We start from the raw sequence: 27,873 nt of genomic DNA, 5'->3' as shown, positions 1-27,873 counted from the left end.
GTTGTTTACATGAAAACAAAATACTGACCGTTGGTTGTATTTTTTATTCAGGGTTTGGTTTTTGCAAATTAAAAAAGTTTTGAGAAATAGAAAAAAGGAAAAATGCATGGTCTTTTTACGATTCTTTGTGGTTGTTTTAATGGCAATAACAAATGACCTGCAATTTTCACATGCGTATTTTGAACCAAATAATAAATTATGAATTCCTTTGGGCCAGAAAAATTATTAAACTTTTTTCTTCTAACCTCGGCAGAAATAGTGCTTATCAGCCGTCATTTGACATTACGAGTTGTAAACAATCCCCCAGGGTTGCACAGAAAAACATTGTTGTTGGGCAAATGACCCCACCTTCTAAGTTCTTGTACCAAACTTCCTTTTTAAATACGTCATGTACTGGTAAGTTTTCGATATCATGTTATAACAGATAAAAATAACCGATTTAGTCGTGATTTGCTCTATACATTACTCAAACAAAACACTGTAATACCATGTTTCCACTTGGAGCAAATCTAGATTTGCGACGAGATTTCGTAAATCTCGTGTTTTGCACCAAAGTTGCCCATACATTTTCAATGTGAGCAAATCTACTTATTTGAGGATATTTGCAGCAAATCTCCTTCCAAATTCAAATGCAACACTGCGTTTGCATTGAATACGGGTTATTATTGGGATTTTTTGGCAGCACTTTTTCTTTACATCTGACAATTTCTTATTGAAATTATAAAATTTAGTAGCAATTTAATAAAATCGTTTCACAAACTTAATAGTCGAACACAATAAAAATGCTAATCACAATAAAAACGCTGTCGAAAACGTCACTGTTGACAAATAAAAGCCCCTTATTCGTAGTGGAAACGGGTTTTGGAGATTATCTCAAATCAATTGGATTTAGGCTCTAGTGGAAACATGGTTTTAGTGATAGAAAATATATATTTTAAAGAACTATAAACCTAAACATTTAAATTTGACATTGGACATTGTGCGTCATGCTTTATGTTTGTTCTTGTGATTGGGTTTACTGCTTGGCATCATCACAAACTTAGCAGCATTTTTTCCCTCTTGCCTTATTTATCAATTCCTTCATTACCGTAATATTCTTCTTTCATTTCATCGCCTCAACGTGTGTCGTGTGGTTTCGATAAAGGTAAGTTTTGCCGGATTGGTTCACGTTGTAATTAAATTAAAGAGCACAATTAAAAGACAAACATCAATATTAACGTGAGTGAGTGTATTTTATGTGTTAAAGCTAAAACCCGTAATGAAAAATACGAAAGCGAAAAATGCAGTCGAAAAGGGATACAGCACACAACACGAAAAAATAGCCGTCGTACGAACAATAAGAGTAAAAGATACAAGCATATATGTTTGCAACATTGAAAGTGATGAGCAAAGTGTAAACAGCGATAAAAGACGACTCGAAAATGGAATGAGTTGTCGGTGACAGAGAACCAAGACTTGATAGCACATATTGACGGCGTTGCTTGGCTGTCGGTAAATCGACGGTCTTTACGCGAATGCAACTCAAGCGTGTATAAAATTTAACGATACTTGAGCAAAAAAAATGTTAAATAAGAAAGAGTAAAAACTTTTTCCGCCACGTTTGTTTGTATTATATTAGAACCAAAACGAAACAGTCAATTAGTTAATGCCGCCGTACGCAACTTAACGCTACCGCCTTCATTACTTGTTTAGCCAGGCTAAGTTTTTTGCGGCGGTATAATACAGTAGAAGGCAGAAAGCATATAAGAAAATTTCCCTTTTACTACAAAAAAAAGTAATGAAGGTGCATGATAATTTCTCGCAAAAATTTTACCAATAATAGAAGAAATATCGCGATATCGTGTGTGAAAGTTGTGCAAACAAATTAAAATCATTTATTTTGTTATATTTTTTTGCTTTTGGTTTGGAAATAAAAGGAAATTGTGTAAAAATATTTTCCCCAATGTGAGTGAACGAGCGAGTTGTTGTGGATGTGTGTCTCTTTTAGGATTTTATCGAATTTTTTTTTTAATTTTCGATTTTCTTAAATTATAATTTTGCTCTTTAATTAATTGTTAGGCTAAGTGCGCTGGCTGACTGCTGACTAAACAACAACAACAGACAGCAGTGGGCCAAAATATTTGGTATATTTGCTTATAATTCCGTGTGTGTGCTTTTTTTTATCCAAATGTCTTGTTTCACTAAATTTCTTTTTCCGGTTTTCTTGCAGAAAAATGAGCAGCTCTGAAGAAGTATCTTGGGTTACTTGGTTTTGCGGTCTAAGGGGTAATGAGTTTTTTTGTGAGGTAAGTTTATATGTGGAATCGAAGTAAGGTGTGCTACTGTTTGTGTTTTGATTTTAATATTTCCGCAATTTGGATATTTGGGCGGCGAAGGTGATGATGATCAACATCATCATTGAAAGTAAATATGTTATGTTATAGTTGTGTAGCCATTTGTTATCTAATCATCTGAATTATTGCATAGTTTACATTGTTTATATTGGAATCGGAGACAGACATTTCCATCTTCCCGCCACCCACATACTGCCATCGCTCTGGAAGTGGTATACGTGATTTATGCGCGCATTTTCACAGTGACTAATATAATCGAAACTACCTGAATTCATGAAAGAAGATACCACTAAGAGTAGTTTATGTATATTGCAAAGATATTTTGCAGTCGAAGGAATCACCATGTCACACCCCATTTGCTGTTAATTAGTGGGGTTATTGACCTTCTGCATTGATCTTTATAGGGTTTAAGTTACATTCTCGTTTACAGAAAATGCTTTAAGCAATTAAGTGGTTTACATTTCGTTAATTAACATTTTATAAATTATCTAGGCGTCTTCATTGTATAAGCAAATCCTTATTTGATGTCAATGTTAAGAATTTTCATAGCAATACTGCAGCAATGATGACTTAGTATGAAGAGGTGGGATATACAAACAGTTTAGCGATCATCTTAAGGAGCACAATTAATACAAATTTTAGGGCAATTTAAAGGGAACTCGTTCCAAAAGTCACGTTTTGTGTGCTGCGCAATATCATAAATAGACAAAATTTACATGCCTGAAATGTCCACAATAATATAGAAATACATATAACTCTAATATGTTTTTGCTACGATATGCATGGATAGTTAGGCGGCGCTGAAGGTGCTGGCTTCAGGGCCACGTGAGGGCAAGTGAGTGAAAATTTCGCATAAAAGGACCTCGATGATCCTGGGGATGAGAAAAGCCACGTTGTTATGTGGAGGTGGCGATCCTCGTCAAGCTCCTGTAGGTGAGCAAGCTCGTCAGAGTCCAAAGGACCGATCGCCGCCGGAATATGGTGGTCATTGGTTATTTGAAGGCGCTTTGTCATATCGAGCATCATAGGCACTCAGAATTTGTGAAAGAGCCGGTGCCGCCCGGCTAATTGGCCGCGACTGCATTCTCCGTATGGAGCATTCCATAATACGCAACCAGCAACTAAGCTTTTCGTGACTGCCATGAACACCACACAAATTGGACCTCAATGTTCTAGCCTGTGTGGAGCTCAGAGCTATCCCGTGACAGGATGACAAAGCGTTACTTTGGAATTATAATGGGAGTCTAAACTGGTCCCGATATTGACACGTCAGGTTCATGTGTGTCAATCGACACAGGGTGAGAAAGATTTCTACGGGGTGTGGTATGACCAGGAGATGTTAGGGACATTCGATCACATTTTGTGTCACAGTCCCGCATATTCGAGTACCTGGGACATCTCATCCTTGGGCGAACACTATTTTTTCGCGTCTGGATTATCTCCACTTCACACTTATCATATTTTGGCACTGTAGAGGCCTAGTTTGGATGGGTGGATAAAATTTTCGGTGTGTTTCTTCCCATTTCGCTGGGTTCACTAAATTTTTTGCGTTGGTTTTCTATTTTTCTGCTGTAGTGAACATTCTGGGGTTTATCTCTGTCTGCATTTTACGCAGCTTGTGGAACGGAAACACTGCTACAACAACAACAGTCCCTTGGCAGCCGGTTGTACGTACCTGATTAACCCGTTGGATTCATTAATCGGCAAGGGCTGCCGCCTCAGTGTACAACATACTGCTACAACAACAACAACATCAATCTCATGGAAGCCAACGCACACGACTAAAACGAAAGGTCAATCCCATGGCATCCGGTTGTACGCACCGGATTGACCCTATAGAGTGCTCATCGGTAAGGGCTGCCGCCTCAGTGTACGTGTTCGTCCTTTTTTCGTCATGGGAGATGCACATCTCGGAATGCCTTCGCACGCTTCTGTCCCGTGCAGGAATTGAAAAAAACCCGGAACCTAGTCATGTTCTGTTTACCAGAAACACCTCCCTCATCGGTCGGTGAGGTGTAACGGCTGCATGGAGTGGGTACATTTCCGATCTTGCTTTGGCCTTACATCTCTACGGGCTGTGTGAACTTAGACTGCGGTGGTTTACAAGTGTCGCCGTGGCCTTCTGCGTTCTCGTCGTCGGACTATATGACACCTCCGACCTGTCCCGTGCGGCAATATACGCAACAGCAGCACCCTTGCTCCAATATTGCCGGGCCAGTGCCAGGAAGTTTATCTTTCTTGCAATTGAATTGCAATGGTCTGCGGGACAAGATCGACGAGATAGTGAATTTTATAAGTCGAAAAAACCTATTGGTGGCAGCGATCCAGGAGACAAAGCTGATCATTGTTCACTACATATACGCGTGATGTGAATACTGAGCTGAATGTTATGGTCGATGGAGAATTGATTCCGAACTACAAATGTCCCGAAATATTTGACGTCACATTTGACAGCTCTTGAACATTCTCCCCACATGCCACAGCAATTTTCAATAAAGTTAAAAGCAGAAACAAGGTTCTCACGTCACTTGCCGGCAGCGCTTGGGGTGCTGACAATAAAACCATGGAATAATATTCAGATCCTTTAGAATGCCGCCCTTGGAACAACGACTGGTTAACTCGTTAGTTCTGTGGACAACCTCCATCAGGAGACAAAGTTCCTGTCCATGAGAAGACATAACTACATGCTGTCTAAGCATGGGTTGCTATCGCAGAGACCATCCAAATCATCATTTTGTGGATAGGTACCAGATAATCGCAGCGGGTAGCAAAATTTTCAAGCACTCTTGTTTATCGACTAGATTTTTGTTGATGCTTTTGTTTGGGTGGATGGACGGATAGTGATAACTTCCGTATTTGCTCGAACTGAACATTCAGTTCGAATCACTTCACTAGTAGTCAAACATGAATGTTCGTACTCGCTCGTTTCATTCAGTAACGAGGGATTATCAAACAAGCTATCTTGAATTGAATGAACATTTTGTTTCCATTCGAGTTTGTTTTGGACAATTAAATGTTCTATGCACATTCATCCATTAATCGGTGCACGTGCACTTAAAATAACAACAAAATCTTGTTAATTTTTCTGTTTTCTTTGTTTGAAATGTTGAAAGTGGAAACTACATTCCGTTTGTCCAATACAAAGGTAAGAGTTTTGCTTGGAGTAGTTTGTCATCGACATGTGGATAGACAATTATGTTAAGCGAAATTTTTTTGGCTTGACATTCTATTATCAAAAAGACCATAAGATAATTGATTTGGTGTTAGGCATGATATCAATGGATTTCGAGAGGTCCACCAGCGCAAAGATTCTAAAGAAGCTTATATGTATTTTTAATGAACTCGGTGTCCCAAATATCGAAAAGTTAGTTAGTTTAATAAAAATAAATGTCTAATGTTAGAATTAAGCCATTAAACCAAATGAAATATAAGGTTTTCTGTTTTCTAAATCTGTGCTAATTTATTAAAGCGAAGGACAATTTATGTAGTTTGATTCCAATCAGACTTGCTCAATTGCACTTTGAACAAATCAAATCAAATACAATAAACAGAGAAATCATATCAAGCACGAGCTTTAAAAATCATATAAAGCTTTGAGCGTCCCGTTCAGTAGAATCCTTCGCAGGCTTCTAACCAAAATGCCTGCGAGTTTTTCGATTAGAACCAATTGCTTCAATCAATTCGTTTTTGAATCACAACGAGTTTAATAGACTGGTTTCACTTCTGCACATGATTTATTTTACTGATTTTTCAAAACAGATGATCAAGCCCACACAAGGTGGATCGACATGATCTAGAGCGTAAGGTTCAGCGCTACAAGAGAGAACCTATGGATCAAGCGGCTTTTCAAGCGGATCTGGACAACATTCAGGCAGAAACTTTAGCAAATGCGTTAAATATGTACCGGGAGAATGTAGTACTTTGAGAATGACCGCCTCCGAACGGAGGAGAACGACCGACCGAAACTGACTTTCACCGGCAAACTAGAGTAGTTCTGGCTCAATTACGATCCTGCAGATACAGGCTTCTCAAGGACTGACTCACTGAGCGTCAGTCCCATCAGCACTGAGCGTTGTCTCCCGTCAGCCACTATAGACCTCTACGGTAGATAAGAATTACGATATGGTTGTGTGTTTGGAGTTAGTGCAGATTCACATTCGTTGCAGCTCTCTGATTGGTATAGGTGGATCTACATGATCTAGATTTTGAGGTTCTGCGCTACAAAGCTCTAGAACAAGCGGCACTTCAAGCAGAACTAGACAACATTCATGCAGACATGGTAGCAAATGCGGTAAATAGCTACCGGTTGGATATGGTACTTGGAGAACGACTGCCTGCCATTACACCTGAAGAAACTGGCCTCCCCCGGCAAACCAAAGTAGTTCTGGTTCAATTACGATCCTGCAGATACAGGCCCCTCAACTCCTACAGATTGTCTCTCCCTGTGTCCAGTCTTGTTCTGAGGAATCTTATAAAAAAACACACCACCACCAAAAAGGGTCATATTTCTCCATTAAAAGTTTTTCATACAATTAAACTTTTTACAGATTACACAAGGTTTTGTTGAAAAAGTAAAAAGGCTTTAAGTTCGGCCGGGCCGAACTTTGGATACCCACCACCTCGGGTTTATATGTAAATAACCTTTCGTCAAAATTCGGTTAAAAATGCATACCTTATGCCCCATAGCATCTATATCAAAATATGTTCCGATTTGGACCAAATACTAATAGGTACAAATTATTGTTCAATTGCGTATAACAAAATATTGGACATTTTAGTAGCTATATCTAAGAATAAACCGATCTGAACAATATACGACACGGATGTCGAAAAGCCTAACATAGGTCGTTGTGTCAAATTTCAGTGAAATTGGATTATAAATGCGCCTTTTTAGGGGACCAAGACTTTAAATCGAGATAAAGGCCTATATGGCAGCTCTATTCAAGTCAGGGCCAATCTGGGCCAAATTGAAGAAGGATGTCGAAGTGTCTAACGCAACTCTCTTTCCCAAATTTTGGCAAAATCGTACAATAAATACGCCTTTTATGGGCACAAGATCTAGAGATAGGTGTATATGGCGGCTATAGCAATATCTGGACCGATCTGGGCCATATTGAAGAAGGATGTCGAAGGGCCTAACATAACTCACTGTCCCAAATTTCAGCAAAATCGGATAATAAATTTGTCTTTTATAGGCCCAAGACCTTAAATCGAGGCATCGGTCTATATGGCAGCTATATATCTAAAACTGGACCGATCTGGGCCAAATTGAAGAAGTATGCCGAAGGGCCTTACACAACTCAATGTCCCAAATTTCAGCAAAATCGGATAATAAATGTGGGTCTAAGACCCTAAATCGGCGTATCGGTATATATGGGGGCTATATTAAGATATAGTCCATCTTCGAACTTAACCTGCTTATGGACAAAAAGAGAATCTGTGAAAAGTTTCAGCTCAATATCTCTATATTTAAAGACTGTAGCGTGATTTCAACAGACAGACGGGCGGATAGGGCTAGATCGTCTTAGCTTTTCCGCTGATCAAGAAAATATGTATTTTATAGGGTCGGATATGGATATTTCGATGTGTTGCAAACGGAATGACAAAATGAATATACCCCCATCCTTCGGTGATGGGTATAAAAAGAGTATGTAGATATTTATCCGCCCACTATGGACATACACCTAACCGAGGTTTACCTGTTTGTATTATTAAAATTTTCCTTTTTAAGAAATTGTTTATTTTTGTCGATAAAAAATATAAAGTTATAAAATAAACAAAAGAACGTTGCATTAACGCTACAAACCCCCAAACTTTTCATGGTATTATTATTAAATTGAGCAAATCGCTCTACCAACTTTATTCATATTCCCTTAAATATGTAAAAAGGGAAATACAAAAACAATTACGGTATATTAGACTAAGAACCAATGACTGTTATTGATTTTACTGTTGCTTATTAACATGCAACTCACATACCGTCGACATTCAGTGTTAAGAAGTGAGTGCGTGTAAATGTTTCATAAAACTTGCAATGTATTCCATACAGCCAATCGAGTGGGGGAAAATGAATAGTAAATAAGAATACCGAAGTTGGATAATAAACAAAAATTATCTCTTTATCATATCATTAGTATATTTACAGTATGTGCATAAATACTTACATATCTATTTGTATGCATTGGTTGATGGTTGGCATGCTATAGTTTTGGTTTTCCAAAAAGGTCGAATAATATGATTTCTCTTAAGCAAGTTTGAACAATTTGTTCTTTATCTTCTTACACCGAACTAGGGTTGTCAGTATTCAAATATGGATTAATCAATTTAACAATTTAACTGTTTTTATAGCCTACAGTAAAATGCAAATGTGACCACAAACATTCCATTACGGCACAGGGGGCAAACATCTTATTGTTTGATCAATGAAAGGAAAAGTTTTTCCCCAGGCGTACGACATCAAAGCCGGACATGCTAGCCATGGTGCCATAGTCTATAGCATTAGGTTAGGTTAGGTTTAAAAGAAGGTGCATATATTAATCCGGCCCATGCCACTATGGACATACACCTAAGCCAGTAATCGCCTTGTTGTGCGCTCTAAAAACTATAAAGTAACCTCTAAAAAGAAAATTTTAACTTAGGAATTCCGTGCTACTTACAAAATCCTTAATTGTTTTCAATACCTCTCCCCTAAGTTGGTTTATGTCTGGAATTGTGTCTCCACATAAGTGCCGGTGGAAATGCTCGAACGTCTCATCATCTTCCCCGCATACCCTACACATACTATCACTTGCCGCACCGATTTTACATAAGTGAGCTAGTAGTCCTTTGTGTCCCGTTATGATACCAATAGCTATACTGACCTCCTTCTTACTTCCTTTTTAGTATTAGCCTCGACTTCTCACGATCCGGATCGCCCCATAGGGTTTTTCGCCGTCCTACCGACCGTTTCGCTGTTGCACAGAGTTACATGCGCGTTTGTTGCCCTCACCCTTAAATCGGACTGCGTCGACCCGAAAGGCCTTCACTGCCAAATCGTCTGCTTTTATATTCCCCCCTTACTCCGCTATGGCCCGGCACTCAAACGATGCGGATTGTGTAATTCTTAGAGAAGACGTTGACCTTCTTCTTATACTGCAAGACTGTTCGTGACCTTATCGCCAGACCACCTTCCCATAATACTTACCATCGACCGATTACCCGACGTCATAACCAGTGTTGCAACTCGAGAAAATTATTTCCTACCAAAATTTAAGAAAAATCCTACCAAACCCTACCAAAAGTTCTACAAACCAAAAATGCTATATATGTTCTAATACCCACCATGGAAGATTTGGCTGTTTTGCCCTTCCATTTGCAATACATCAATTTATACATTTGCAACCCTAGAAAGTATGCATACTAGATCGTTGTTATATTCGTTGTTGTACCAGTTTATTGTGTTCTATCTTTCGTCTGCTTGATTCTGTTGAGTGTCAAGACCCAGGAACTTTGCGACTAAGATGGGGTGCGTCCACAGGGATCTGGGTCTCAGTCTAGTGGGTGTGGCCGGGCAGTTAAACAGGTGACGTGTATCGTGCGGTCTCTGGTTACAATCGGGACATACATCTTGAGGCGGCTGCATCTGCCGGAACGTAATTCAGCCAGAACTACTCTGTTTTGTCGGGGGAGGTCGGTTTCTTCAGGTGCAATGGGGGGCGGTCTTTCTTCATTGACTACATTCACCCGGTAGCCATTTACCGCATTTGCTACCGTGTCTTATATTCGTAGACGACCTTAACATGTCCGTGCGTCTGTTTCTTGAAATCTCTCTTCAAAGTTCAAAAATGGCCTATGTCTTTATATAGCACCACACCATTTATACCAATCTCCCGATAAGAAATCTTCGGTTCATTAAAAAAGTGTTTTGGCCTTGCTTAGTTTGAATACAGCGGTTTGAGGGTTTGGTCCCAGAAATGAGCTTTTGCTACCATTTTAGCGGTGCCAATGAGTTGCATGGACCCCTCAACGTCTAGATACGGATCTGACTGTATTTGTATGCAGCTGCCAGTTTTCCAATGGAAGGCATTGAACTCATAAAAGCCGCATTTGTTACCTAGAATTTACGAAATTTGGAAGAGATCCCGTAACACTCGTACCAGTAACAGTCAATATCAGAGATAACGCCATTTTTCCTGAAGTTTGAAGCAGTGGGACCCTTGCAACAGTATTTGGTTCCTCGTCATCCATGGTTTTAATCTGCACTCTTAACAATTACACAGAAATGACCCCGGCACGGGATAGCTTTGTGAACCACACAAGCTGGAACTTTGAGGTCCGATCTGCGTGGTGTTCTTTACTGTCACGAGAAGCTTAGCTGCGAGTTATCGAGTGCGTCCACAGGTTGCGGATAGTGGAATGCTCCATACGGAGTAGCGGACAATCAGCGGTATCGAGCGGAGAGTCTTAGTGAGAGGTCGGGTGGCACCGGCTCTAGCACATATACTGAGTGCCTATGATGCTCGATATGACAAGGCGAGTTATTGGCGTCTTTAAGTAACCAATGGCCACCCTGTTCCCGCGGCGATCGGTCCTTTGGGCCGGAACGAGTTTGCTCACCTACCGAGCTTGATGAGGATCGTCACCTCCTCATGAGAATGTGGTTACAACAACAACAACACAGAAATGAATAATTTTGAGTTATCACCGGCGATTTTTTTAGTAAATAATTTGGTATTTATAGTTGGAAAAATCTACCAAAAATTGAGGTCAGCCTACCAATCTACTAAAAGAAAAAAAACCTACCAGATTCGGTAGGAACCTAGCAAAAACGGTTAACACTGGTCATAACCTCTAAGCGCCGGACGGTTATTTATTTATTTATTACACCCCCCTGCCCCCATACAACCCTTCAAATCTGTTAGTTGGCGAGGGAAATTCCGAAATATAGCCCAAGTGCCCGATTGGATCAACTTAGACAGTACACCAATCGCCGCTTAAGTGAACTGACACCCCCCCTCAAATGTGCTAGTTGCCGAGAGGAAATTTTGGCATAAAGCGGCTTACGCTCGCTTTATACCAGCCGATCAAATACCCCAAGTGCGACTCAATTTCTTATTTATGATTTGATACAAATTATCTATGAAAGAAAAAATATATAAAATTTTTAATCTACTCTTTTTGGGATAACATTTTCTGGTTTCTAAATACTTATCTTTTCTAATTTTATTTCCTTGCAGGTCGATGAAGATTACATACAAGACAAATTCAATTTAACTGGCTTAAATGAACAAGTACCAAATTATAGACAAGCTCTTGATATGATTCTTGATCTGGAGCCAGGTATATTGTGAAGAAGTGTTATCAAAAGTTACAGTGTTATTTTTTAATGTTATTAATGTATTACAGAGGATGAGCTTGAAGATAATCCTTTACAATCGGATATGACCGAACAGGCCGCGGAAATGTTATATGGCTTGATACATGCACGTTATATCTTAACAAATCGTGGCATAGCACAAATGATTGAAAAATATCAAACAGGTGATTTTGGTCATTGTCCACGTGTTTATTGCGAGAGTCAACCAATGTTGCCATTGGGTGAGCATTGCTATGCAGATGCAATAAGAAATGAAAACTATTGATTTTTATTTTGTTTTGTTTTGCAATATAAGGTTTATCGGATATTCCCGGCGAGGCAATGGTCAAAGTATATTGCCCTAAATGTATTGATGTTTACACGCCAAAATCATCGCGTCACCATCATACGGATGGTGCTTATTTTGGTACTGGTTTTCCACACATGTTATTTATGGTGCATCCAGAATATCGTCCTAAAAGGCCTACTAATCAATTTGTTCCAAGGTAAGATGTTGTGATTGTATATGATATTTTTGTAAAACCATCATCTTGGTATCGAAATTTTCAACTCTGGCCCTTTAAGGTAGCTATGGGCAAATTTACACGAGTTGGAGTCCTCATCACCGTTTTTTTTGAATGTTTATTATTTCTTGAACTTGATATAAATATTATATAGCCGTGTTTTTTTTTGCGAAATATTGCTATATCGGACTATATGATATATAAATTCGTTTGCGATAAATTTGTTATAAAGAATTGGACATTTAGGTTCAGTTTTGCTTATAGCCTTCACTTAGACATATCTCCCGATATTACTTTTTAGATGGAAAAAAAAGTAATTGCTACCAAAGCTCGGAACGCCCATTAAATCCGGGCAACCAGAGAAAGTTGGAAACTATAACATTGAGAAAGTCGGCTATTTGGTCTTCCGCTGCCGCTCCATAAACGAAGCTGTTGCGCTTCGTTTTTGAAATACGACAAACAATAATGATGGATAATAAATGTTATTTTGGATTAAGAAGATACCTAGTACAAGATACTCATACTGTGTTATTGTATGGATTCGAAGCAAGGGTACTTGCGAAAGCAGACGAGATAATGCTTAGAGAGATTGAGAGAAACATTCTTCTTAAAAATCATGAACAAATTTACTTTGATGCAGAACATCGTAGAGCTGGCAAAATATCGACAGCACTATCGATATTTTATTTTTTGTATGAATATCGATTTATATCTTTCCTATCGATACTATCGGCAGTTAATTTGTTTGCGAAATTGAACAAAAATAAGCGAATATATCTGTTCGATTGGACTAAAATTTTGTACAATGGTTTCTCTCGAAACCAGATGTCAGAAATTGGTGTTAGACTGCAGAAGTTGTGTAATTTACAGCGTAACTGACACGAAGTGTTACCAAGTTCACACTAATCATCTCAATTTATGGTCATAAGCTACCAATGCATTTGCTTCTGAGTTTATTTTATAAAAATAAACTTATTTCTGATGGAATTTAAGCGTTACAGGGTGATGGAGTTTTATTTGGCAGAAACTAAAACACAAGAGGTTATTGTTGGCAAACCCAAAGACCTCAGAGTGCACAAAATGTTTGTGTGTTGCACCTAAATCATTACAGCGATACTGTTTGTGTTGCCAAACGCGATGGTGTTGGTCCGAACATGGGGCTCTCTGACAAGAAAATAAATTATCATGACTAGCAAAAAAAAACCGTTTTTAAATCTTTGGTTCACAGTTGTTGGGCACCATGTGGACCGGCCGAAGGCTCGAAATGGGGCCTGAATCCGAGGATACTACAGAAGCGTGATTAGACCAATACTTATTTACGCCTCAGTAGTTTCGTGGACTGCTATGGAGAAAAAGTGCAACATAAGAACCATACACAGGTTCAGAGAACATGTTGTCTTGGCATAGGCGGATCGATGAGGACCACACCCACTATGGCACTGGAGACTATTCTAGATATCCGACCCATAGACATACAGATTAAGTGTGAGTCTACCACTGCGGCTATGAGACTTAAGGCGATGGGAGAATGGATTGAGGATGGGAGTATCTCATACCATCGCGGTATAATCGAGGCGACGATAACAAACCTGGAAGGAATGGAAGAGGCTTCCAATCGGATACCTGTGATGAACCTTGAAGTCGAGTGCGAGGTACTGCTGCCATCGGCGCAGTCTTGAGTTGACAGAACCCTAGTATTGCCATCTGGAAGATCATGTTACACGGATGGATCAAAGTCGGTAGGACGGCGAAAAACCTATGGAGGGATCCAGATCGTGAGAAGACGAAGCTTTTACCGAAACGAAGTAAGAAGGAAGTCAGTATAGCTATTGGTATCATAACGGGATACATAGGACTACGAGCTCACTTATGTTAAATCAGTGCGGCAAGTGATAGCACCTGCTGGAGAAGGTTATACGAGGTGCAGATGTGAATATATATGGCACACTAATCACAAGAGAACACATGCTACTGGCATATACCGACGACATCAACATCATAGGTCGATAACCAGAAGTGGTAAGGCAGTCTTTGAAAGAATCCAAAGGGTGTCAGTGAAAATGAGTCTGGCAGTAAAAGGAGATAAGACGAAATGGATGGTTTCAACTCCCAAAACGCCTTGTACAACCGAACAGATATAGAAAATGGAGAAAGTTTGGAACCACAACTTTGAGATAGTCAGCCACATTATCTACTTCGGCATCGCCGTAACCGAAACGAATAACACTAGTTTTGAGATAAAGCGGATAATAATCCCATGGCAGCCGGTTGTACGTACGTAGAAAGCAGATGAGGCAGTGCTTGGAACATTTGAGAGCAAGATTCTTCGTAAAATATATGGACCAGTATGTGTTAATTTGATAATATATGGACCACATAGTTAGTTACATGTATCAAAATACAACGGCTGCGTTGGCTAGGTCATGTTGTCAGAATGGATAAAGAAGCTCCAGCCAAGAAGTCTTTTGAAGGCAAACACGGTTGTATACGCAAACCGGGACGATGAAAAGCCCGATCCCGGCACGGGATAGGTTTGAGCACCACACAGGCTGGAACATTGAGTTCCGATCTGTGTAGTTTTTATTGCTATCACAAGAAGCTTAGCTGCGAGCTACCGGACGAGTCCACAAGTTGTGAATAGTAAAAAGCTCCATACGAAGTAACTGTATTTACAGTCGCGGGCAATCAGCGGTATTGAGTGGAGAGCCTCAGTGAGAGATCGGGTGGCACTGGCTCTTGCACAAATACTGAGTGCCTATGATGCTTGATATGACAAGGCAAGTAATTGGCGCCTTTAAATAACAAATGGCCACTCTTTTCCCGCGGCTATCGAGCTTGTTCGCCCACAGGAGCTTGCTGAGGATCGCCACCTTCACATGAAAATGTGGTTACAACAACAACAACCAAAAGCCCGTTGGAAAGATCAAGTGGTGGGAGACACCTCGAAACTTGGTGTCAGAGATTAAAAACTGAGCGCAGAAGATTGAGGCGCTTGGAACTTTATTGTACGTTCGGCTAGTGGAACAAATGTTCTGTCATAGCCAATTAAAGTAAAGTTAGCTTTTATATAAAAAAATATTTGTTAAAATAGCTTTTGCTAAGGAGCTAATGGGTTAATCGGACGCATGTACGAGAATTTGAGCCTACGAACGCCAAATCCAATCAATTTTCCATTTTAAGTGATGGTAAGGGCAGCTGATGGCCACTTTCCAATCGTTTTCATCGAACCTGGCGTCAAAGTAAATGCGCTTTATTATTTGGAAACATTTTTGAAAGCTGTTTTGGATCCGTGAGCAGGTAAAAATTGCGCACACAATATCAAACGGTTTATAACAGCCAACTAAGTAATAAGAAAGTAAGATTGTTTGAAAGAAATGTTGGTTGTAGTCAGAAGAAGTCCTTTCTACGTCTAGTAAAAGTAGTTATTTGTACTAGACGTCCTACACCACTACTGTGGTACAGGGCTTTATAACATTTGTATATATGTACATGCATTTGTTCTCACCCAAAAGGAAGGGAGATAGACCCATTGATAAGCATATCGATCGACTCAGAATTACTTTCTGATTCGATTTAGCTATGTCCGTCTGTCTGTTTATGCATGTTAATTTGTGTACAAACTACAGATCGCAACTTTCATCCGATTGTCTTCAAATTTGGTACGGGCACATTTTTCGGCCTAGAGGCGAAGCCTATTGAATTTGGAAAAAATCGGTTCAGATTTGGATATAGCTCCCATATATATGTTCGTTCGATTGTCAGTAATAATGCAATAAAATGGTCATTAGTTTACCGATTCTCTTGAAATTTGGTAGGAAGGATTTTCCTATGACTCTCGCTGGTGAATTTCATGGAAATCGGTTCAGATTTAGATATAGCTCTCATATCTCTCATTAGATATAGCTCACAGCAAGTGCATTTATTGACCAAACTAGCCAAAGCTTTGTACAACGCTTTCCTCCACGACTACCACAATATCTATAAAGTTTGGTCAAAATCGGATCTGATTTAAATATAGCCCCCATGTATGTTCGTCCGATTTTGAGGAATATTGCAATAAAGTGATCATTTGTTAACCGATTCTCTTAAAATTTGGCTGTAAAGATTTTCTTTTGACTTTCAATATTGATTGAGATACAGCTGCCCCTGCCATCGCACTAATTGATCAATCTTGCCAAAATTGTGCACAACGCTTTCCCCGCTGATTACCACAATATCTAAGATGTTTGGTCAAAATCTATTTAGATTTAGATGTAGCTCCCATATATATGTTAGTCAGATTTTAGGTAGTTTGTTGTCACTTATGAACTGTAGTTATAATATTTTGAACATATTTGCTTTGTTTGAATTTTGATACAGGGGTTTTAATAACCAATATGAAAACATCCGCCGAGGTTCATCAAAATTGGTTCAGAATTAGATATAGCTCCCACTTTGAGTAGGTGTAGGGTATAATAAAGTCGACACCCCCGAATTTAGCCTTTCCTTGCTGGTTCTACTATCTTTTCGATCTACTATCCTTCCTATTTGAAATTTAAGCTTAATTTAATATCTATGTTTGATATAGGTTCAGGTTTCGGATATCGTCATCAAATAAATCAAAATACGTTTTTGCACAGATCCAAGGTGATGGTTATACAAAAGTTTGTTGCCGCCTAAACTTTATTTAAATGATATATTTTTACTGTTTGTTATATATATATATATTTACTTTAACAATGTATGTTTTCCCTGGTGTAACTTTTTATGTATTTTTAGACTTTATGGCTTCAAAATTCACAGCTTAGCTTATCAAATACAGCTGCAGGCAGCAGCCAACTTTAAAATGCCACTACGAGCGGTAAATTCAAAATGAAATTTATATTAAATGTATCAAAACAATTATTAAATTCATATATATCGTTTCCTTTTTCCTTTCCTCCCACTTATGTTTATGTTTAATTTTATTTGTTTATTTAACAAACAAACAAACAAACAAAAAACGTCACACAATACATCTTCCTCTATTTTATTAAAATGTTCACCACACCACACTTTAAACTCTGCATTTACAAAACTAAACATAAAAAAAATTATAAATATATATACATATAAAATATGAAAAAAAATCAATCAATTTAAATAAAAAAAGAAAAATTAATAAAAAGCACACAAAACCGCAAGAACAAATAGAGAAAGAATTCTAATTGAGAACAAATTAAGAGGATTTTTGTATTCAAGAATACTACTGTCCCACTATACCCCCCTCCCCCTCAGAAAGAGATCATAGAACGGCAAGGAAGTAAAGAAAACAAACAACATCATCTTTTTTACCAATCAATCAAACAACAGCATTGTTAGTTATATTTAATTACGAAATGAGGAGATTTATATATGAAAATATTATTTAGCATACAAAAAACAAACAAACAACCAACCAACCATAAATTGTCTACACACGATCGATCATGCCCTCTCTGACTTTTACCATATACGAGTACTACATACTTAGTGAGGAAATTACATATAAACATCATCCACTACATAGTAAAGAGCATATGGAAATCAGAAAAGGAAAGAACCCTAGACGATCTAAATAAACAAAAACATTTACATACACAAGCAACGAATTTTCATTTAAAACAGGAAAGAAATTGTAAAAAAGAAATAGACGAACATCAATTCAATAAAATCATTACCACCACCACCACCACTACCACCCACACACATACACACACAGGGACACTATAGCTTTCTTTTCTATTTTTCTATTTTTGCTTGTATTTCTTTCATTGATTTTACCAACCATCCAACCAATCGGCTAAACCCCTATTCTGTACAATTTCTATGTGAATATGGGCCCATTTCACTTGCTTGGGCATGTGCAAAACAAAAACACTGTGTGTGTGTGTGAGTGTCGCACGCATTTAGAATTGCTATCCTACAACTTCATCATACAACTACTACAAGAAAGCCAAGGAATTCAACATTTGCCAAATCTTCATCATCACAAATTTAAGGAGCTCCTCCTGCAGCATCATCCAACTCACCACCACCACCACCACTTACACCACACCTGTTATCTTTTTACTGTAAATTAACACAATGTGAACACCAATCTGCTAATCCCTTAATTGTATTGTGTTTTAAAATGTTGTATCAATATATAGCCTAGCGTATTTCTTATCAGCTACACACCGGCGCAGTAGTCAGTCTTCTCTGTCTAATCCTTGTATTTGGTAATTTGCAGAAGAAAAGAAAAAAGTAAACGCACAATATTTAAAGCTTGCGTATAGTAAAAACTGAAAGTTTACATACATATGTAATCATACCATCCATCAATGATGCACAAGAAAAAACAACAATTGAAGAGTATCCCAATGTATAACCAACCTCCTGTCAATGAAAACTGTTTTATATTTTAAAACATTTTCTTAGCTCTCGTATGTATTCTTACCTAAGTTCTGGTTTCCACACAATCATCCCAGCAATTGAATTTGTTTCGAAAATATTTCTCTTTAATTATCAATTGGACTCTATAGCCAACCTGCGCATTTGCTTGCTATGTGAAAACCAGTTTTTAGGGTACATTATTATTTGTCTTTATTAGTTTCTCATAACTCATCAAGTTTGTTTTATTACTATTTAACAAAAAAAAAAATAGTGCATTTTTTAGATTTGATTTTTTTTTACATAAACAATGAAGGATTGTTTCTTTTTTTTATTCTTTTTAATTTGAACGATAAAGATAATAAATAAACAGGAATATAAATTAATATTAAACAAGAGTAAAACAAAAGAAAGAAATGAAACAAATTATAAATAAAATTAATCATACTTAGTGATTTATAAATGTTTAATTAATTTAATTATATAAAACGAAAACAAGAATAGAGTAATGTGCTTATTTACGAAATATATAATTTGAAACAAATTAAAAAAAAAATACAAAAATCTGCTTCTTTAGAATTTTAATTTCTAATGCAAAGGGAGCGCTAGCACATAAAGTCAACAATGAAAAAAACAACAACAACAACAACAACTTGTATGTAAGAAAGGTTTAGTTAGCACTCGACTTCATAAACGGCTTAAGCCTATGGGCATTACACTTAGCAGCTTTGGTTTGCACTGTTTTTTGCAGCTGATGTTACAGTCTATATACTCAGAAAATAATGGTAACTGAGAAACATAACAAGTAAAAGCGTGCTAAGTTCGGCCGGGCCGAATCTTATATACCCTCCACCATAGATCGCATTTGTCGAGTTCTTTTCCCGATATCTCCTTTTAGGCAAACAAAGGATAAAAGAAAATAATTTAATTAATTATATTAAATTAATTATAATTTTATTCGGAACATAATTGAATTGAATAGTAAGAATTGCGCCATTTAGGAGCTCAAGAAGTAATATAGAGAGATCGGTTTATATGGGAGCTGTATCAGGCTATAGACCGATTTGGACCATATTTCGACTAAATCGGATAATAATTACGGCCTCTGGAGGCTCAAGAAGTCAAGATCCCAGATCGGTTTATATGGCAGCTATATCAGGTCATGGATCGATTTGAACCATATTCGACACAGTTGTTAGAAGTCATAACAAAATATCTCATGCAAAATTTCAGCTAAATCGGATAAGAACTGCACCCTTTAGGGCCTCAAGAAGTCAAGATCCAAGATCGGATCTATATATATATATCAAAACATGGACCGATATAGCTCATTTACAATCCCAACCCAATCCCTTGGCAGCCGGTTGTACGTACCGGATTGACCCGATACAGTTCTCCATCGGCAAGGGCTGCCGCCTCAGTGTACAACACACTGCTACAACAACAACAATAATCCCAACCGACCTACACTAATATGAAGTATTTGTGCAAAATTTTAGCGTGCTTTCGACAGACATACGGACGGACTTGGATAGATCGACTTTAAATGTCATGACGATCAAGAATATATATACTTTATGGGGTCTAAGACGAATACTTCGAGGAATTACAAACAGAATGACGGCCATATAAACCGATCTGGGATCTTGAGCCTCCAGAGGGCGTAATTATTGTCCGATTTAGCTGAAATTTTGTACAACGGTTTCTCTCATGACCTTCAACATACGTGTCTAATATGGATCGATCAATAGATTGATACAGCTCCCATATAAACCTATCTCCCGATTTTGCTTCTTGAGCCCCTTCAAGGCGCAATTCTTATCCGAATGAACTGAAATATTACACAATGACTTCTACAATGTTCAGCATTCATTTATGGTCCGAATCGGACTATAACTTAATATAGCTCCAATAGCATACAGTTCTTATTCAATATTCTTTGTTTGCCTAAAAAGAAATATCACGCATAGAACTTGACAAATGCGTTCCATGGTGGAGGGTATATAAGATTCGGCCCGACCGAACTTAGCACTTAGCATTTTATATACCTGAAAAAATGTTTTTTTTATACACTACACCACCACTGTGGTACAGGGTATAATAAGTTTGTGCATTTGTTTGCAACGCTAAGAAGGAGAAGAGTTAGACCCATCGATAAGCATACCGATCGGCTGAGAATCACTTCCTGATTCGATTTAGCTATGTCCGTCTGTCTGTCCATGTATTCTTGTAATCAAAGTACAGGTCGCACTTGTTGTCCGATTTTCATAAAATTTATCACAAGTCACTTTTTTTGTCCAAGGACGAACGCTATTAATTTGGAAAAAAAACGGTCCAAATTTAGATATAGCTCCCATATAAATCTTTCATCCGATGTGCCCTTTTAAAGCCGTAGAAGCCATAATTCTGGTCTGATCTTTACCAAATTTGGCATGAATCCAATCTCATCAAAATCGGGTCAGATTTAGATATAGCTCTCATATATATCTTTTAACCGATTTTACACTTTAAGGCTGTAGAAGCTACAACTTTGGTCCGATCTTTGCCAAATTTGGTATGAAGTTCCAATATATGTGCAAAACTTCATCAAAATCTGTTCATATTTAACATAGGTTTCATGTATTGAATCTAGAATGTATGTTGACTCGGTGGGTAGGGTATAGTCGGCACCGCCCGACTTTTGCCTTTCCTTACTGGTTTTTTAATTATCTTTGAATTTTTATGTATTACCGTTTTTCAGTCGCTTTGTTTAAATTTGAGTAATAAGTTATATGTCACACCGTGGGAGAAAATCGAAACAATTAGTGAACAAGTGAAAAGGCATTAGGTTCTGCCGGGCCAAACTTTGGATACCTGTATATGTGTAAACCCCCTTTTGTCACAATCCGGTCAAAATTGGATAACTTTTTTACCCAAATTCAGCAAGGATATTGAGTGGTCGTTCTATATGGCACCTATAACCAAATCTGGACCGATCTAGGCTTAAAACGACTATTTCTAATTTCAACGAAATCAGGTAATAAATAAAGCTTTTATGATTTCATACCCTTTAGAACAACAACATCGGTCTATATGACAGCTATATGTAAATACAGTCCGATCTTGATCATATTTGGGTAAGACACTTAAACAATTATATCTAAATATAGTTCGATCTGAAACGTATTTGGGGCGGATGTCGGGAGACTAAGAAAAACTCACTGAATCGAATGCCCAATTCCTGCGAAATTTGAAAAAGCTGTGTTTTGCTCTTTGGCGTCCTCGCAAATATGGTTTAGATCGGCCATTTTGGGGTTTTCCCCCACATAGACCGAACTCCTGGTTGAAGGTCTTTCTCCTATTACTGGCCTAATTATTATTTTTACCCGTTGTTGCTGAATATGTGGATATAGCTGCCATAAATATCAATCTCCCGGTCCTGAATACATATAAGGCCCATTTATTACCCGTTTTCACAGTAATTTGGAACAGCTAATTGTGACTTTGGTCTAGAACAGATCCTACTTCGATTTAGCTACTATGAGTTAATAAATTGTGCAAAATTTACCCGATTTTGGCGAAATGTTGTTAATCAGGTTGTGGGTAACAAAAGTTTGGGCCGATCGAACTTAATTTCTTTTAACTTGTTTTATGTTACATTCTTTTTAGAGGTTACTTTATAGTTTTTAGAGCGCACAACAAGTCGATTACTGGCTTAGGGTTGGTATTCTATTCTGCTTTCGGTATAGTCGCGGAAATCTTTAATTGATTGTTCCGCGAGCGGAAACTGACAGTTATGTTTTGTTTTTTTTTTTCATACCAAAAGAAGTTTCTTTTTTCTGCATTTGTGGTTTTATTATTTTTTGCACAAAAAAAAAAAAATAATATAACAAAAAGATAAAACGAATCATTGAAACCAATAAAACAAAAATAATGGTGACAATGATGTCAAGCGTCAAAATTTCCACTAAAATTTCTTTTTTCCATTTTCCTCATTATAAAGAGAGTACTACTATTTCGTCTATTTTTCTCCGGCGTTTCGCCGACGTTTTTTATATGGAGTTTGACAGCATTCCGCCTGAAAAGCTGAACAGAATACTCAGTTTCAGGTGTGGTATGTCCATAGTGGCATTGGTCGGATTAATATCTGCACCCTCTTTTCAACCCAACCTAACCTTTATACTACTTATATATTATTAATTAATAATAAATGTTAGAAGAAGATTGGTTAGGTTAAGAATTTTGGTCGACTGGGATTGCATTTGGTAGAATTTTTGAAAAATGTTGGTTGGAAATTTTTTTTATAGTGGCAACGCGGATTTTGGTCGGAGATTTTCTTTGCAAACGGAAAATGGAAGCCAGAGATCGCACTACACACCAACAACTATAGGACGCGTTTCTTCTTTGGTTAGAAGAATTTTCAAACATATTAGGAATGGTATTCAACCCTGCTTTCGGAATAGCCGCTGAAATTTTAATTGTTTCGCGAGCCAAATTTGATAGCAGTCAAGTGTTTTTGTTTCCATATGAAAACACATTTCCCTATCTGTTTCACTCATTGTTTTCTCTATTTTGTACTTTTTCTGTGCTTTTCAGCGGAATGCTGTAAAACTTCGTATAAAAAAACGCCGGCGAAACGTTGGCTGAAAGTAGGCGAGGAAAATGGCAAAAAACTACTACAGTGGCAACACTGGCATCATTATTGTTTGTTTTATTGGTTTCAGTGGTTCGTATTCTTTATTTGTTTGAGAAAAGTTTATAAAATAGAGACAACTATAAGTGCAGATAAAAAAACGTTTTTTGTTATGGAAACAGGCGAAGATCCGGTGTGGTGCTAACGCGAGAACGTCGAGTGTGAACATCTTCACCGACAAAAATTGCCATAAGGGCAATAACAACCAGGACGGTAAGGTCACGAACAGTCTTGCATTGTAAGAAGTAGATTAACGCCTTCTCTGAGGATGGCAAATCCGCATCGTTTGGGTGCCGGGCCATAACGGAGAAAGGGGAAATGAAAGAGCAGACGATTTGGTGGTGAAGGCCAGAGGACTGCCGTCAATAAACTTAGTTAACCCGAAGCCTTTCGGGTCGACGCACTCCGAGTTAAGGGAGTGGGCGACGAATGCGCATGCAACATTGTGGATAGCGAAACGGTCGGTAGGACGCCGAAAATCCTATGGGGGGATCCAGATCGTGAGAAGACGAGGCTATTACTGAAAGGAAGCAAGAAGGAGGTCAGTGGTATTGAAAACAATTAAGGATTTTGTAAGTAGTACGGAATTCCTAACTTAAAAATTTTTTTAGAGGTTATAGTTTTTAGAGCGCACAACAAGCCGATTACTGGCTTATGTGTATGTCCATAGAGGCATGGGGCGGATTAATATCTGCACCCTTTTTTCAACCTAATCTAACGTAACCTATTGAAAAAAAATTTTAAAATTGAAAAATTTTGCGAAACAACGGAAAAGAATACCAACCCTTATGTGTGATGCTGTTAAAGCTGTTCTTTTCTTCCTGCAAATTTTTACTGGTAAAGTACGCGAACAGACCTTATATAAATATTTTGACCAATGTAGATTTAAAAATATTGCACGTAAGTATGAATAGTGTGAATTTATTTTTAGCGAAAACTATCGAATCGTAGGCGGACAGCCTAACTCGTGGGTAGAGGTTAGCATGTTCGCCTATGACGCCGAACGCCTGGGTTCAAATCCCAGCGTGAACATCAGAAATATTTTCAACTGCGGTTATCCCCTTACTAATGCTAGATAGCAACATTTGTGAGGTATCCTGCCATGTTAAAACTTCTCTGCGAAGTTGTTGTTGTACGCTGAGGCGGCAGCCCTTGCCGATTAAATACTCTATCGTGCCAATCCGGTACTTACAACCGGCTACTAGGAGATTGTCTGTCAAGTGATGTCGCTATGCTTCAAGCCGTTCGGACTAGTATAAAAAATGAGGGCCGTTATCATTGAGTTTAAACTTTAATCGGACTGCACTCATTGATATATGAGAAGTATCTCCTGTTACTTAGTGGAATGTTCATGGGAATTTTAGTAATTTAGTTAGTACAAATGTTTTAATTATAGTTTTTATTGAATTAAATTTAATCACATGCCATGCGATTCAATACTGTCTGTCCAATAACACCAACGTCAATATTTTATACCCATGCAAAATTTAACAACCCCTAGTGTTCCGATTTTAGAATTCGTAAAACTGAAGATTTTCTTTTCCTTATGGCTTACAAACCGTGCCTAAACTTATAAGGATTTCATATAGAAAGAGTGATCTCATTAAGTGATCTCAAGTAAAAGGCTTAGAAAAAACTGGGAAAACATTTTTTATACGATTTCGAGACCAAATTGTCCAGGAACAAGAACAAACTTCTCGCATATCAATGAGTGCTGACCGATTCAAGTGAAAGTTTAATGATAAGGGCCTCCTTTTTATACCCTGTCTGTCGAAAGTACGCTAACTTTCGAAGGAGTAAAGCTAGGCGCTTGTAATTTTGCACAAATACCTTTTTTTTAGTGTAGGTCGGTTGGGATTGTAAATGGGCCAAATCGGTCCATGTTTTGATATAGCTGCCATATTAACCGATCTTAGGTCCTGACGTCTTGGGTCTCTAGAGGGCGCACTTCTTATCCGATTTGGCTGTAACTTTGCACGTGGTGTTTTGGTATCACTTCCAACAACTGTGCTAAAAAATCTGGTATAGCTGCCACATAAACCGATCTTGGGTCTTGACTTATTGAGCCGCTAGAGGTCACAATTCTCGTCCGATTTGGCTGAAATTTTGTACAACGGCTTCTCCCATGACCTTCAACATACGTGTCCAATATGGTCTAAATCGATCTATAGCTTGATACAGCTTCCATATAAACCGATCTCCCGATTTTGCTTCTTGAGCCCCTACAAGGCGTAATTCTTATCCGAATGGACTGAAATATAACACAATGACTTCTACAATGTTCAGCATTCAATTGTTTGCCTAAAGAATTGTTCACCTAAAAAGAGATACCGCGCCAAGAACTCAACAAATGCAATCCATGGTGGAGGGTAGATAAGATTCGGCCCGGCCGAACTTGCACGCTCTTACTTGTTATAGCAGATTCCACACCTGTTTGCGGACAAAGTACCTCACAAATGTTGCCAGGATAAGGAGGGTAAAATCACCACTGAAAATTTCTTCCATGTTCTTTCTGAATTAGAGAACAGGCACGTGGAAAAAACGAATTGTGAATTAAACGTGATTGGTTTTATTGCATATTCCCATTATTTATGTAGGTAAAAGCTAGATATTAAAACAGCACATTTACAGATTTTTTCTTAGCACTGCTGCGGCTAATTGTACAGTTGCACCTTTAGCCTAATCATGAGTTAGAAATCATGATGTCCTTGTGTTTGTGTCTTTTTGGTGTTTTGGTGTAAAATTTGTAAGAATGTATGTATGTATGTTATATGTACTTTATGCTAGCTTTTAAGACTTTCTATAAGAAAAAGCTTTGCTATCATGATTATAATTTCTAGTTGAGTCTAAAAGACGTAAATAATCCTATTGAGCTAAGTTGATACCATGGCGAAACAATTAAAGGTGGTCTAATTTGTACAACAACCACAAATCATGTGGTGCAATCCGCCATCTTGCTATCAAGCTGTTCGTCTTTTTGCCAACACACGCAAACAAATTTATGTGGGTGTGTGTACACGTGTGCGTGCATGAGCGGATAATATGCGAGAAAAAAGATAACGACAAAGCGATTGCAAACAAAAATCTGTCATCTTAATACCGACAAACCTGGCCTGCTGTTAATAGCTGTTCGTGTGAGACCACCTTTTTAAATCCGCCTTGGAGTCATATAATTAAAAAGGTGGTCTCACGCGAACAGCTTTTAACAGTCGCCCAGGTTTGACGGTGTTAAGATGACAGATTTTTGATTGCATTCTCTTTTTTGGTATCTTCTTTCTCGCATATTCTCTGCTTATGTACGCACACGTATATACACACTCACACAAATTTCTTTGCGTGTGTTGGCAAACCATCGATCAGCTTGATGGAAAGATGGCGGATTTCACCATATGATTTGTGGTTTTGTACAAATGAGACCACCTTTAATTGTTTTGCCATGTTTGTCTATAGTTGATACATTTTCCTAGCAAGACCATCAGAAAAAAATTTTCATCGGTGGTTTTCCCTTCCTAATGCTAGCAACATTTGTAAAGCACTATGCCATGTGAAAACTTTTTTCCAAAGAGGTGTCGCACTACAGCATGCCTTTCGGACTCGGCTATAAAAAGGAGGCTCCTTATCAGTTTGCTTAAATTTGAATCGGACTGCACAGATCGATATGTGGGAAGTTTGCCCCTATTACTTAGTGGAATGTTCATGGGCAAAATTTGCATTTTTACAATAAATGCATGATGAAACCATTAAAGGTGGTCTCATTTGTACAACAACCTCAAATCATATTGTGCATTCCGCCATCTTGTCACCAAGGTGATCGTCGTTTTGCCAACACATGCAAACAAATTTGTGTGCGGATGCGTACACGATATAGAATATAACAACAAAGAGAATTCAAACAAAAATCTGACATCTTAATACCGTCGAACGCTGCAAAACATCTTAATACCGTCGAACGCTGCAAACAGCTGTTCGCGTGAGACCACCTTTTTAAATCCGCCTTGAAATAAATTGTTATATTCTTTGATTGCAGACTTGCTGAAAGATCATGATAGTAAAGCTAATACTGTAAAATATTTTTTAAAATATTTAATAATAATGTTATTTTTTGCTATTTTCTTTACACCACACTTTATCCGCTATTTGTAAACTCTATATCGCTCACATTCCTTAAATAATGTCCTTATTCATTTGTCTTATACATTTTATATCATGGACACCTATTGCACTCACACACAAATTCCACTATATCCATCCATCCATCATCCATCCCACCACATACAAATATATTTACAGGACTATATTGCCCTATGTCAGGAAATACTTAGCCGACCATGTCCGGAAGAAGAAGAAGAGGAAGTTGAGAAAAAGGAAGAATAATTCGAAAGCATACACTTACAAAAACTGGTGCCGAATTTTCAAACAGTAGTTGAAATTGGAAACAAATTAATTTTAAAATTTTTTAGATAAATTTATCATTTTTTTCTCAAAATAAACTTTTTGTGTGCGTTTTCATTTATCAGATAAAAAACAAAATTTAATTGAAACAAAAGTTTTAACATTTTTTAAGACCAATTGCACAAGTTTCCTTCATGTACTCCACAAATTGTTTACATAATTAAAAGATACCTTATTTTAACTTTATAA

The 27,873-nt window shown here is 37.8% G+C and overlaps 1 protein-coding gene across 1 annotated transcript; it reads left to right on the top strand.

Annotated features, from left to right (window-relative positions):
• The first annotated feature begins 1,498 nt into the window (after positions 1-1,498).
• On the top strand, positions 1,499-27,652 carry LOC106084137 (casein kinase II subunit beta). The gene is made up of 7 exons (XM_013247633.2): positions 1,499-1,944; positions 2,210-2,285; positions 11,549-11,651; positions 11,718-11,909; positions 11,984-12,173; positions 16,950-17,031; positions 27,523-27,652. Exons 2-7 carry the CDS (start codon positions 2,214-2,216, stop codon positions 27,604-27,606), a joined length of 723 nt encoding a protein of 240 aa, XP_013103087.1. The 5' UTR covers positions 1,499-1,944; positions 2,210-2,213; the 3' UTR covers positions 27,607-27,652.
• The last annotated feature ends 221 nt before the right edge of the window (positions 27,653-27,873 follow it).

The sequence above is a fragment of the Stomoxys calcitrans genome, chromosome 4 (assembly GCF_963082655.1).
Source record: "Stomoxys calcitrans chromosome 4, idStoCalc2.1, whole genome shotgun sequence".
Taxonomy (NCBI): Eukaryota; Metazoa; Arthropoda; class Insecta; order Diptera; family Muscidae; genus Stomoxys; species Stomoxys calcitrans.
The sequence above is the reverse complement of the archived record's forward strand: the minus strand, read 5'-3'. Positions and strand labels throughout refer to the sequence as shown.